The sequence below is a fragment of the Nothoprocta perdicaria genome, unplaced genomic scaffold, assembly GCF_003342845.1.
Source record: "Nothoprocta perdicaria isolate Ctin4 unplaced genomic scaffold, notPer1 scaffold_0, whole genome shotgun sequence".
Taxonomy (NCBI): domain Eukaryota; kingdom Metazoa; phylum Chordata; class Aves; order Tinamiformes; family Tinamidae; genus Nothoprocta; species Nothoprocta perdicaria.
The window spans coordinates 15599131-15612117 of NW_020454092.1; the positions used below are offsets into that span (position 1 = coordinate 15599131).

At 37.9% G+C, this 12987-nt stretch overlaps 1 protein-coding gene across 1 annotated transcript in view; it reads right to left on the minus strand.

The window, feature by feature from the left end:
• Positions 1 to 663: 663 nt before the first annotated feature.
• Positions 664 to 12987, minus strand: part of SPATA6 (spermatogenesis associated 6) — a 35728-nt gene continuing 23404 nt past the window's right edge. Inside the window, exons 11-13 of the mRNA XM_026035093.1 lie at positions 8376 to 8475; positions 4902 to 4990; positions 664 to 1443 (exon numbers count right to left, since the gene is read on the minus strand). Coding sequence (XP_025890878.1) covers positions 1263 to 1443; positions 4902 to 4990; positions 8376 to 8475 — 370 coding nt within the window. The 3' untranslated portion in view covers positions 664 to 1262. The remainder of the gene's footprint in view (positions 1444 to 4901; positions 4991 to 8375; positions 8476 to 12987) is intronic.

The window sequence follows — 12987 nt, forward strand, 5'->3', positions numbered from 1 at the left end:
TTTCTCAAATCAATTATGTTGTCTCAGCGTTAAAGGACGGAAGGCAGAGTAGACCAACTTTTTGTTTATCTAGGCATGCTGGCAGGTTACAGTCATATGTTCTGCCATCTGTACTGCTTGCTTTATCCTTTATCCAGTCGTAACAGGTAAAATGGCATCGGTGCAACTGAATCCTTTCTTTCAGCCAGGGAAGGAGCCAGAATATGCATTTGTTTTTTTTCCCCCATTTTAAAAAGAAGCAGGAGACGGACACTCTTGCCCTTTTAAAACATTTGTTTTTTCAAGAGATGGGCAATTTGCCCCGGTCTGTTAATGTGGGATCTGTTCAATGCAAAGCTGAAAAGGTTCCATCTCTTGGGAAAGCATCGAGCTGCTGATGAACATTTGGTGGCCTTTAGCAAAAAGGATGCAATTTCTGCCAAGAGGATCCCAGCAGGCTGGTAAGGATAGGCTCCAAATTAGGTGGGATTGTGATGCAGGGGCTTCAGAAGGCCTGAACTGGGTATACGAGCTGGCTGACTAGCTCCAGGCCTACCTCCTTCTCGCCCTTTTCTTATTTGTATTTTTTAAATTACAAGTGTGTTGGCAAATGTCATGGCAATTCAAGAGAACCTGGAAACTTTCARGCGCACAGGATATGTGAAGAAATTTTTTCTTATAAAAAGATTGCTGAGTTGGGCAGGTTTCTTTTAAAATTTGATGGTATTCGAAAATTTGTTACCGAAGGTACTTGAAAATGCTTTGAAAGCACATCTATAGGTCAGTGTGAGCTTCTTCCTTCTGTCTTTCTCAACAACAACAAAAATAATCCAAAGCCAATTTTCTAAAAAAACAATTCCCTCTTTCCCAAAGCAGATGCTTTTATATCAACACATACATTCACCCTTCCCCTTCAGACTGYCTCTGTGAACACTAAGACATATTACTTTTTCAAATCAATTCTATTTATGTTACCAATTATAATCATTTTTTAGATCGTTAACTGCAACTAAAACCTGACTCGATGTCAGACAAGAGTGTCCAGCAGAGCTATGGGTCTTCGGGTGACTATCTTCTGATAACCCAAAAGGAGCAACATAGCTTGATTAACTAGGAAGAGGCTTGGTTTTTGTTTGGTTTTAAGTAGTTCCCCATTTGGCAACCCTGCCAGTAACCCTGCCCAAGCACAATTAAAAATAGAGTACAAATATTTSTTACATAAAAAACAATTTTCTTTAAAAATATGAATGTTGTGTTATTGTGCATTTCCAGATAAAACACTATCAGGAGTGGGTTTTTTGGTCTGAAACAGTGCCAGCAGTTTTTTGATACATGTTTCTGTATATTTTCTCCAGACTTTCTTCAAAGATGGCTCTGTGAGGCTTCCCTTTGTACACGGCCGTGCGTCTGGGCCGGTGTTCACCATCACCCACGTGAACAGGGGTGTTCTGCTGCACTGGTGACCTGTCAACACAAAGAAGCAAAGCAATAATCAGCAAATCAGGAGAAGTAAGAAGAGTCAGAGCAGAGAAACAGCAGAAATCCAAAATCAAGCTGCTAACCACAGATTACCTATCACAAAAAGGGATAAGAGCTGCACTGCAGCTACTTCTAAGAAATGGSAGCCCTGTGTTATTCATTCACACAAATTCTCCCCCATGTATCCAAGTGCACTTGATAATACCTCCTAAATAAAAAGGGAATTAATTTTCAAATAGCATGCAGTATTTTGATAGGCAGTGTGACTAGGCACTGAGCCTATGCAATAGAAACACAGTAGGATTTTTGTGTCATTTGAAGGTCAAAATATAACCATGAGCAGTTATTTCAATAGGAAGACAATCTATCTGAGATATATTAAATTACTGTGGCTGCAGCTGTAAAGTGCTCTATCAGAAGCATCTTGGATTAAGTATTCCACCAAATACATTATGATATAATGACAACTGAGTGTTCATTTCCACCTCATCTTCTGTGTCGCTGTTTTAATACTAAAGACAAATTCTCATATTTCAGTTGTTTTGAGAAATTATTTCCTAGACCTATAATGCAAAGTTTATTCTTTTAAAATCATTATGAAACACTAACAAATTTGAAGTATGTATACCTAAACTTCATAGCAGTTTGCATTCTCTTGAATATTTCAAATAAAGGGTTGTGTTATATAATGAAATGAGACATTTTCTTGTAATAAAGCACAARACCACATCAAAATTTATCAGCAAAAAATGACTACTGAGGTGACATCTTTCACATCTGCTCAGAGAAAGAGACACTTAAAAATTAAGACTAAGTTATCTTCAACCTTTTGAGAAGTTTCTCAGTTTGGGAAAATAAACTGGAAATGTGCAACTCAGTGGAGGTCCTCTGCATCTAGGAAATGGACGGAATTTCACATTTTGTTATATACATGTCATCWGTCAATCCAGTATGGTCTCACCAGTTGTCCTCAAGTTAATATCAGTAAACTCATATGACAAAATTGAAAGAACTCTTCCATGAAAACACTCACAAATATACTTTCAACTAGCTAGAGCAAAACATATTCAGGTCTTGACTTTAAGGAAGTGAAAATGGGGAGAGAAGAGGAGAAAGATTTAGGGACAGTTTTGCAAATTCTAAGCCCCCCCTGTCTCGTGGAAAACAGAAGAAGAAACAGCTTTTACACTTGGATTCAAACACCATAGTGATGGTAATCTCCACCACGTGAAACAATAACAGTTAAATCCATCTGAGGTTCCAAAATTAAAAATGGAGAAAAGTCACCTTCACACTCTTAGAAAAGTTAAACACCAACATTTTAGTTTAGTCATGAGCATGAAGAAAATTTAAACCTGCTTACCATCCTAAACACAGAAAACACAGCCCTGCAGTTTGGAGACAATGACATGTAGCAGTAAAATTAAGAGTGAAGTTACGCAGACTTGTATTAAACGGAGACAAGTCAATACWGAACCAAACTTCTGCTTTCTTTCCACGGCTCATATCACCTCACTTCCAATAGAGCCTTCTTTGTGCAACAAATGCACAGCAGACTAGAAGGGACATTTGTATACAATCTCACACACAGCTCTGATATACTTTTCTTCAGAATCTATTTCCTGAAGCCAGCCTTATGCTTGCATTTTTCTTTTACTAAAAGCTTATCTACTTGGAGAAAACCCAAAACCAATGATCTTAACTACAGTAGGAGGAAAGCATCGAAGAATAATAATAAGTTTTGCGAATTCCTTGTTCTTCTCTGAAAAAATAATGCAAAAGAAATAGGCTGGATTATCTTTTTGTGTATTTCTATAAGTCAGTCCTTGCACGTGACATACGTTGGATGGACAAAGACACCGCCAAGCTAGRGAAGAGTCCCTCGCCTGTCTCAACTGGAAACCATCTGAATCTGAGCTAAGCAATCTGGGAATTACACTCACAAATCATATTAACAGCAGGATTTCTGCACGCAACTCCCTGCTCTGAAATACCTGTCATATGCTTTTGTTCCCTCATACATCTCCTTTAGAAGTCCCAGAAGTTCTTTTCTGAGTGAGTCATGTACTAAATATTTCACAAAACACGGACCTTTTCCTTACTCCCAGTGGTTTTCAATCATCTACTTTACTGCCAACATTTGGTCGACAGTACCATGTCCTTTCCTGAACTCTGTCTCTGTCCTTGTATCTTGTTTATGAGCAGTGTGGCACACACTCGCAGTCCGAGTGTCCTTGAGTCCTTAGGTGTCTCTCCCTTTTGTGACTGGGATTAGTGCTGCCAGCCTCTAGGCCCAAGCAATTGTCCTTTCCCAACCTGCGTGCCACGTTTCATATCCCATCATCTCTTGATGCTGCAATATTAAGGTTTGTTTCGTCTTTTCTCACAGGCTTCAGTTTCAGGATCAATTTTAAAGCACTAAAGCTGTCCCCAAACTAAAACTCTCAACCACATCCTAGACCCTGCATCTTACTTGCAGCAAATGCCAAGACAAAGAACACAGGAGTGAACATAGGTACAGCAATGCTAACACCTTCACTAATGACTTCATGCAAACGTGAAAATCTAAGATTTTTTGACTTGCGCTCCTTTCAGTGGTATACAGTGGTGATCCATGAGGCCATTGTTATAAAATATTTCATCACATTTCCTTATCAAAATAAAACTTTTCTCAAGTCAAGCAGTCTCAATTTTAGTGCCACAGCTCCAGGATATTTCTCTTAATATAAGTTAAAACAGGAAAGCCAGACAACTATGTTTTACATTACTTAACATTATTCCTCCAGTGAGTACCAAAGCATTCTACATAATCCACTTCTACCACAGAAGTGGTCAAAACAACTCAAAATCAAATCAAGCAGTATATTTTAAGTAAAATATCAGAAAAAAATCCTCATCATACATCTGAAGTATACACAGAATAATTAACCTATGTAAACTAGACAGAATTGCAGGTTTTCAAGATCTCTGTTGAAATATTGCATGCTGAATCTCTTAATATGTAGTCTRTGTTTTTGCTGTACTTTCTAAAAAGCATTCTCCTTTCGAGGTATGTCCTTTGAAAAAGAAATCTAAGTTACTAAATACAGTTAAAYTCATTTTTGCCCTTGCATATTTTAAAAAGTATAGCCGAATGGTTATTTTTAAAGTTACATTTGTGCTCTTGTTGGGCTTAAGAAAAGCCAAGAACTATCCACCAAGTCAAAAACTTGATTTTTGATGAAGACTACGCTGACATAATGCTMACTACCCTGAAAGGCAAGGTGACAATTAGTTATATTTTGCTTTTACGTGAAGAAGTTCGGTAGACTAACTCCTATAGAAACCTTATCCCTGTATAATAAATTGCATAGCTGAAAAGAGGAAGTTATCATTTTAGCTTAATTTAAAGGGCAATACCATGAATATGACAGTTCTGTACTGGTCAGAGAAAAACTCCGTACCTGCTCTGCAGTTCACTTGTGGATAAGGAAGCTTTATGTGAAAACTGTCCTGTTTTAGTCATGTCTTCTTTTGAAGAGTTACTCTCATCCTAAAATAGGAGTAGAAAAATGGGAAATCAAACTCTCATTACCTTTGTTGYTGTTTATAATGATGCCATTTCAAAAACACTTTCCATTTAGTAGAAGACTATTAAAGTGCTTATGTTTCTTGGGGGAGAAAGGGAGAAAGTGTAATGAACCAAATGCCATTTATGAATAATTTTAATTAATTTCACCACAATGCAGCTTATAATTTTCAAGTAATAAACTGAAAAGAACTTCTTGGCATTCTACAAAGAAATACGCAGACAACATAAGCCTCCATAGTCACTGACAAACATTTGGCTACAAAATCCACTGCCTACCACCTTACTTTTGCATCTTGCAGAAGAGAGGGAAAAGAACCCCCACACTCGTGATTCATTAACTTTTTGTAAAGAAATATTGTTAGCCACGAAAGACACTTTATGAGAGAGCAGCATCTTATAGWTCTAAATACTTCCATACGTGGCTGAGAACACGCTTATCCAACTTCAAAAAAATATCTGTGACATATCAATGACCCCTCAGCAGTATTCTTAAGAGTCGCCACAAAGCAATCCTATCTTCCACATGTTTTCTAGGTGTTAATTAACCTGCAGTTACCCTTTGAGGCAATTAAGACACAAAATACCTCTTCTGAAGTGAGCCAGTTGCTCACCTGAGACAGCACAGCAAGAATTCCACCCATCTATGACCGGGTTCACTCTAAGCTGAAGAGCAAAGACACTGCTTAAGAGGTGATGATGCTAAGTGACGCTTTCAGCAGGAGACAATTGCTACAAGGATTATGAAATGGAATAATCTTTCATCATATACCACAAGTAACTGGAAAAAAAGAGAGTGCAGTAAAAATAATCAAGCTTGTTGTTAACAGAACTGGGAGAGAAGACAATAAATACAGTGGCAGGTGGCAATAAGATGCAGAGCAAGTTGAATGGCAGCAGTATGGATGAGGGAAAACCTAACACAATTTAGTGTAGTGAAACACAAGGTAATAAGTGTGTTTGTAAACAGGAAAACTCTCTTCCTTCAGCAGTCATAGACTATAAAGCACTGAGTAGAGGAAATGGGGTACAGTGGTAAATAAAACTCTGCAGTATTTGCCAGAGGCAAATTATGTTCTGGAAAGCAGAAAAAGATGGAAACATTATGATACTGTCAAAATACCATAGTGGAAAGCTACAGTGGACACCCTAAGGAATCCGCAGCACAGTTCCAGTCACGCTATTTTTACAGAGCACTATGGAAACAAAGTTCTGAAAAACACAGCTGTATACTACTGGGAATGGTTACTTAGCATTAGGCTCTCTGGAATAAAACAGAGTAGGAGATACGCTTAAACCTGTCAAAATTTGGAAGAGGATCCAGAGTGGAGCCAAAATCTTTACTCATCAAATTGCCAGTTCACTTGCTCTTTACTGTTCCCCCACTTTCAAGATGATCTGTTCATCCTATTCATCCATGTGGATCCTGATCACATCTCCTAGATTTTGGACCTTTGGGAGAAGCATGATACAATCCTGGTGTATTTTACTGTGCTCAACACAAGTACACCTGACTTTTTTTATTTGTTTGTTTAACAGGTCGTTTGCTATTGCCACAGCTTTCACAAGTTAGCAGCACATGATAATTAAACACTGTGAGACTTTTCTGTAATATCCTCCCTTTCCTTTTGCTCAGCGTAAGAAAAATGGACCTACAAAAATGGTGCTTTCCTAATATTCTTCTGACCTGATCTACAATTAAGGATCCAAAAATCCTATTCAATACCCTGATGTCTGCATTTTCAGGGCAGACACGTGAGGTCTTCTGGCAGAAAAGGAATCAGAAAAGCTTTACTTCTAATTGTGAATCCCCGGGTGTGTTCACCATGTTTTCAATAATGGACGTGACCATGTGTGCTAACAGAAAGCCAAGAGAAAGCACCGTGCTTCAAGAATCTAGCATAACTTTAACATTTTTGTTCATTTGCACAATATTGTGGTAAAAAGTGAATAACAGCATGTGTAAGTAATTTGGGAGCCGCTTAAGACTTTATTCCAAGAGTTGCTTTAAGGGGTGCTTAAAACTAAAATCAATAAAATACCAGAAGAAAGCAGCAATGGAGTTCTCTTTCCCATACTTAATAGTCATAGTCTTTACGACTATATAGAGAGACAGAGTAACCAATATTGGGCTCTGCTAGCAAAGTAGTAAATCTCTTACCATAAAGTCATGGTCTATTGTTCAAGGAAGGCAGTCAAGGACCAGTGGAGACTGTTTGTGCTGTGCAAACTTTCATTATATGTACGTGCTGGAATGTCATAAATTCCAACCTGCTACCCTAAGTTCATTGAAATATCAAAAGAGTTTCCGACAAGATTTGTACCCCTATTCTGGAGTAGCTGAAACACGAAAATATGATAGACATCTTCTATTTGACAGGCAGCAGCTCACAAGAGATTATAACATTTGTATAAAAAGCTAAGGAGCTACAACACATATTATTTCACAGTCATTATTTCACATGCATAAGGGAAGAGTTTCAGGGTTTAAAAAGAAGGAATGTATCAAACTAAGACAAAAATGAAGACTTAAGAGAAAACAAGGAAATAAACAGATTAAGAGTGCCTATGTAGGCACTCTTAGTATAAGTGATACAACAAATGGAAGAAAACAGGATGCCTTTCTCCAGAGACCCTTGTTCTCTACTAAGTGATCAGCAACATCAGTCTGTTATATTTCCAACAAAAATAACAACGTCATCAGAGGCCTTTATCTTAATCTTACCTCCCCTAATTCTTATATCCTTTTACCTTACCTCTCTTTTACATCACCTCAAACAAAAGAACCCAAGCTCTTTGCAGATGGACACTAATTGTCATTCAGTTTGTGCACAGCTTTGCCCAGGGAGATCCTGTGCCACAACTGGGGTCTTAGAGTTACAATAGCAAAATTTGGTATCTGACTAAAACTGAACTTGGAAATTCCATCAGATTCAAGGACAAAGTGTTCTGATCCAGAGTACAATCTCATTAGATAAAGCACTCTGCTCATTGAAAGCCAGGTAATTAAGAAAAAAAAMCCCACACATTTGAAGAATAATATTAGCTCTACAAACAGCTGGACACCAGCAGCTGGTGATGTGCAGCTGCACAACATGCTATGCCCTTGATGTTCTACAAATCAGGACTGTACTTTTGCTCCTTATCTGAAAGCAGGGGACCAAAATTTAAAAAAAGTTATTTAATCACCATCAATACCCCATGAGATGGTTACCTGCACCAGCTGTCCACAAGGCTGCTTATACCAAATCCACATTTCTACACTCAAAGCTGCCTCGAAATTCAGCAGTGTAATAAAAACCAAGTCTCTAGGCACAAAAAAATAGAGTTAATTTGCAGTCACACTTACAAATATTAGACACTGCCTAGCACTGTGAGTCCTTAGAATATTCTTCACTCGTTCATGGATCTCATCTCCATTTGCTTGTGTAGGCCAACCAGAGGCAAATCTGAAAGACAAAATAAGGAAAAATAAGACATTTTTCCTCCTTCAAATTATGAAGAATGCATTGCTTCTTTCTGTTTGGAACATACACAGTGTTCAGATTTGATTTGTCTTCTCCTCTGGAGTACAACTAAAGAAACCTTTCAAAGACACGCATAAGCAGCATGCAACCACAATCCCAACAGAAGATACAAAGCAAGAGAAAATGTTGATGATTTTGTAACTGAGTAATATTTCTGTAATGTGTGTATTGTCCCCACAGAATAGAAAAGCAATGCAATTATTCTATTCCCAGTGATCAGTTGCATTTTTCTGTTTTTAAAGGAAATATTTCACACAAGAAAGTGTTTCCACTGGGCTAAACCATCAGAAAGATAACCCCAATGTGTGCAAATTGGAAAACTCATGGAGTTCAAAAACTGCAAATTCACTGTCTTTCCTGAACATGAAAGTACTGCAAATTTCACAAGACAGAATTGGTTTTCAAGTTGCCTTTTTTATATTAAAAACAAGGTAGCTTGCTTGATATGAGTGACTGAAAAACTTTGGATTTATTCTTTCATGTTTTGTAGTCCATTTTCTCCAGTTTACTCAGAAAAACGCTCACTCCTCTTACTGAACTCACAAGCTGGCAAAAATTTCATGTCAATAATTATTTGCAGACTACTAAGGCAGGCAGATAAGATTTAAGGATATGATGATTTACATACCAACCTCCATATTCTAGTATACTCCAAATATATTATTTAAAAGGAACAAAAATAAGGCAAAACAAGAATTCGCTAGGGAACAGGCACAATCACAGAAACCAGACACCAAACCAAAATTCTGCAGCCACTTTTCTATGCTTCCTAACCTTTGAGGACCAAACTTTGCAATGACAGTTTGATTTGTGCTACTTCCTATATTTGAACAGCTCCAAGGAAATAACCATTCCTGACGTGGTCTCGTGCTCACGTGAAACGGGGTCTGCAACAGGACTGCAAGCCCTAGGTTTGCTGCAGACCTCTGCAACTGCAGCTTCAGAGCAGAGAGCAGTGACTGCCATTCCCAGCTTCCCACGCTCTGGCAGGATGGGAAGCACAGGGACAGAAACAGGTTTTGTTAGTTGGCGTCACCGATATGACGCAGGGGAGAAATTGCACAGCTGAATTCTGAGATTCTGCACCACGCTCTGGACAGGTTTGAGACTGAAAACCCTCCTGCCTTTTCCTCTTCCCTGGCTCCATCGCTCTTTGCCACCTTCCATCCCTGCATGCTCCAGGCTCTCCAGTCCCCACGGTGATCACAACAGGCTGAATTCACCTCCATCACACCTCTAGATATGTTGGCCCAAGTGGCACAGCTCCTTGCAGAGGGAACAAAGCAAGAGCATAAACAAAGCTCCACTCCCAAAGAGCCTGGYAAAGCTAAAGGTAACCAAAACCAGGAACTTGCCAATGGGAAAAGGCTGGGCATAAGGGCTGCACACAGGCCTGGCAGCACCTGCCCATTTCTGTATTTCCATTTCTATCAGAGAAAAAAAAAAGTACAGCAGGAGGTGACCATCCCTCTGTTTCTGAACAAGTTTCTTCTGTTTTCCTGTGCCTGCTTCACTTATTTGAACTTATTTCRTATTGCTTTCCTCTCTCAAAAATCGACTTTTGTTCTAAATGGCTCCAAAATTTTCAACCAATGTACAGATTTCCTTAGATCAAATCACGCACTTTTAAATACTTTTATCTATTTTCTATGAAACAATGCCAGGAAATCACACAATATTGGAGGGATGAATCATACAACCTATCRGGGGATGCATTTTCCACATTTCTAATTACATTTAACATCGTTTTTCTGTATGCATACCCAGCAAAGCTGGCTACAAGGACATTGGTATTAGTACCCTGAATATTGACAACTTATCTCAAACCATTTCACACAGCACGAACTAGAAAGGCACATTACTGTTAGGTGAAAGAAGGCAGGTAACTCTTTCTAAAAGGAAGTGTTTGGTGAATTTTGGGGGAGAGAGAGGAGTGAAGAGAGGGAAGGGCTGCCACTATAAAGGTAGATGTCTAAAAAACTTAAGCAGAAATATTAATTTCTCCAACACGGTTGAGCCCATATGACAGACTGCATTACAATGCACGTGCTGTATCACTAGCAGTGTGCTGAATAAAAAAMCTGTTGTCCTGATAAAACACTCTGCTTAGAATGAATCAGATGAGGCAGGGGTCAAAAACAATTTATGAAAAGAGGAAAAGAGGTAAGGGAAAAGGGCTGGAGCAGTGCTGACATCTAACAACTTCCCATTAGCATTTACAAGCACTAATATTAAAGAACCTCTGCAATCCATGTTTAAAACCTACATTCTAGATGCAGCAATACTGGGTCATTTCCCATTTAGCAAGCAGAGAGAGCAATGACAGCCTGGCATTTTCCCATTTATACAGAAGCTGCTGTTATTCCATCATCCAGGTTACTGGCAGTGAGAACAGAAGTTAGAACAGATTACCTTTGGGAAATAAATTTTATGAAACAGTATGTAAGATCTCAGATCATGGCTATTAATCTTAAATTTACAAATATCCTTGGAGATAAATGTATTTGCTTCTAGAAAAAAAAAAGAAGATTGCTATTGTATTCAATTATAGAAGACATGACTATGTCTGCATGTAGAAAAGATTTAAGTATTTAATTCAAGAACTATTAGGTGTTTCTTTCCTCAGCTGATTTTATTAATCCATCCACTAGTGTGCGCTGTGGTATAAGAAATGTTAGTCCCTCACCTACACCCCAAATGCAGTGTACAAAATAAGGGGGAAATCAAAACCTTAAATAAGATTAAAACAGTATCAGCTTCTTTTTAATTAGTTTTGCTAGTATCATTCTTGTCTAATTTTAGTAATGATTATAAAGTCTAATTCACATTTAACTCATAATGTTAAAACTGACACCATCCAAAACTCAATCTAAAATAAAATGATGCCTGAAATACAACACCCATAATCTGAAGTGAAACCATTTCACAATGTGCTTACTCTCATACCAGGGATATGTTATAAAAATAGGATGTAGAGCACAGCTTCTTTATCTATAAATAAAGGGTTTTCATTTGCCAATAACGTGTTTTTAAAGCAACTAGCTACTTATATATGTGATTAAGGTGTCAGTATGGTATTGCAGTGTTGAAAGAAAAGTCATTTCATTTCAATGACTGTTTGTCCTGATAAACAAAATAAACTTCTACGGCTGTATTCTTTGTCATACTTCCAATTTTCCCTGGGACTTGCAAACATTCTGCAGTTACATCAGTTTAAATTGTTTATTGATTCCAATAGATTGTATAAACACTTTGGAAATATAGCTCAGTGACCTAGAAAAAGCCGGATCAATCAGTGAACTTCTCAAGATTAATTTCAAAGATGTTGTGTCGAGTACGATCAAGGAAACAGAACCTTTTCCCTTGTAATGTGACTAAAGGCATTTATTTTCTTTTATGAAATAAGGATTTCTTTTTTTTTTTTTTTTTTTAAGGTCATACAGATATCGTCTACCTTGATGGTAAAAAACCAGAAGCCAAGCACAGTCCAGATCCTGTACTGCAGATTAAAAGTTATTTTCATACGTAATTTTATCCATTAGGATGAAACAGTCCATAACAAATGCAAACAGAGGATACAACTACCCAGAATATTCCAGGCAAAAAGCAGCTTGCCAACTTGAGAGCTGTAACAAACAGGAATTTTCAAATGTCAGACAATCCAATCATACATTTACACATAGTAAAAATGTTAACAGCAAAGTGCAGCAGCAGCAGCAACTAGTTTTTCTATCTGTAGCATTAATGCAAAAGTACTGCAGGATGTTTGCAGTGCCTAATCTGACCCCTTCTCCCATCATCACACCTCCCAGCCCTGTSAACATCTCTGTGCATGTGGCCTACATGAAGAATTCATCAGCTCCAAAGACACAGGCTTCGCGCTGCGCAAAGCCACGTGCAAGGACAGACTACCAGAGGACAGAAATCAATGCAGTGCTGTAGGACCCGACTCACAATTGCAGGGAATACTGCCACTGTAATTGGGAGGAAGGGGAAGAGGGAGACAGAAATAACTCTTAGGCTGAGTATAACCTGAAAAAMCACAATCTACAAGAACTTGCACATGCAACAAAAGGGATTTGCAAGAACACCAAACATATCTAAATCTCAAATTGAAAAAGAAGTCACAGATTTTATACTAAAGTAGGCATTTAGGCAGCATTCACATTAAATGGAGAAGTTAGTTTATTCGCATTTAAAATGACATGCAGTGGTAATTTACTAAGATGAAATGTATACTCGGTATACATTTTACTTGTTTTACTTGTCGATATAGTACTAGACGTAATTTTGTTTTGTTTTTAAAGGACTGATGGCAATAAACTTTGTCATAAATGCAGTATTACTAGTGTGAAATTGTTTTAGAGAGTATGTTGCTAGATACTAGTTGCTGAATTGATACTAGTTGCTGAATTGTAAAAAAAAAAAAAAAAA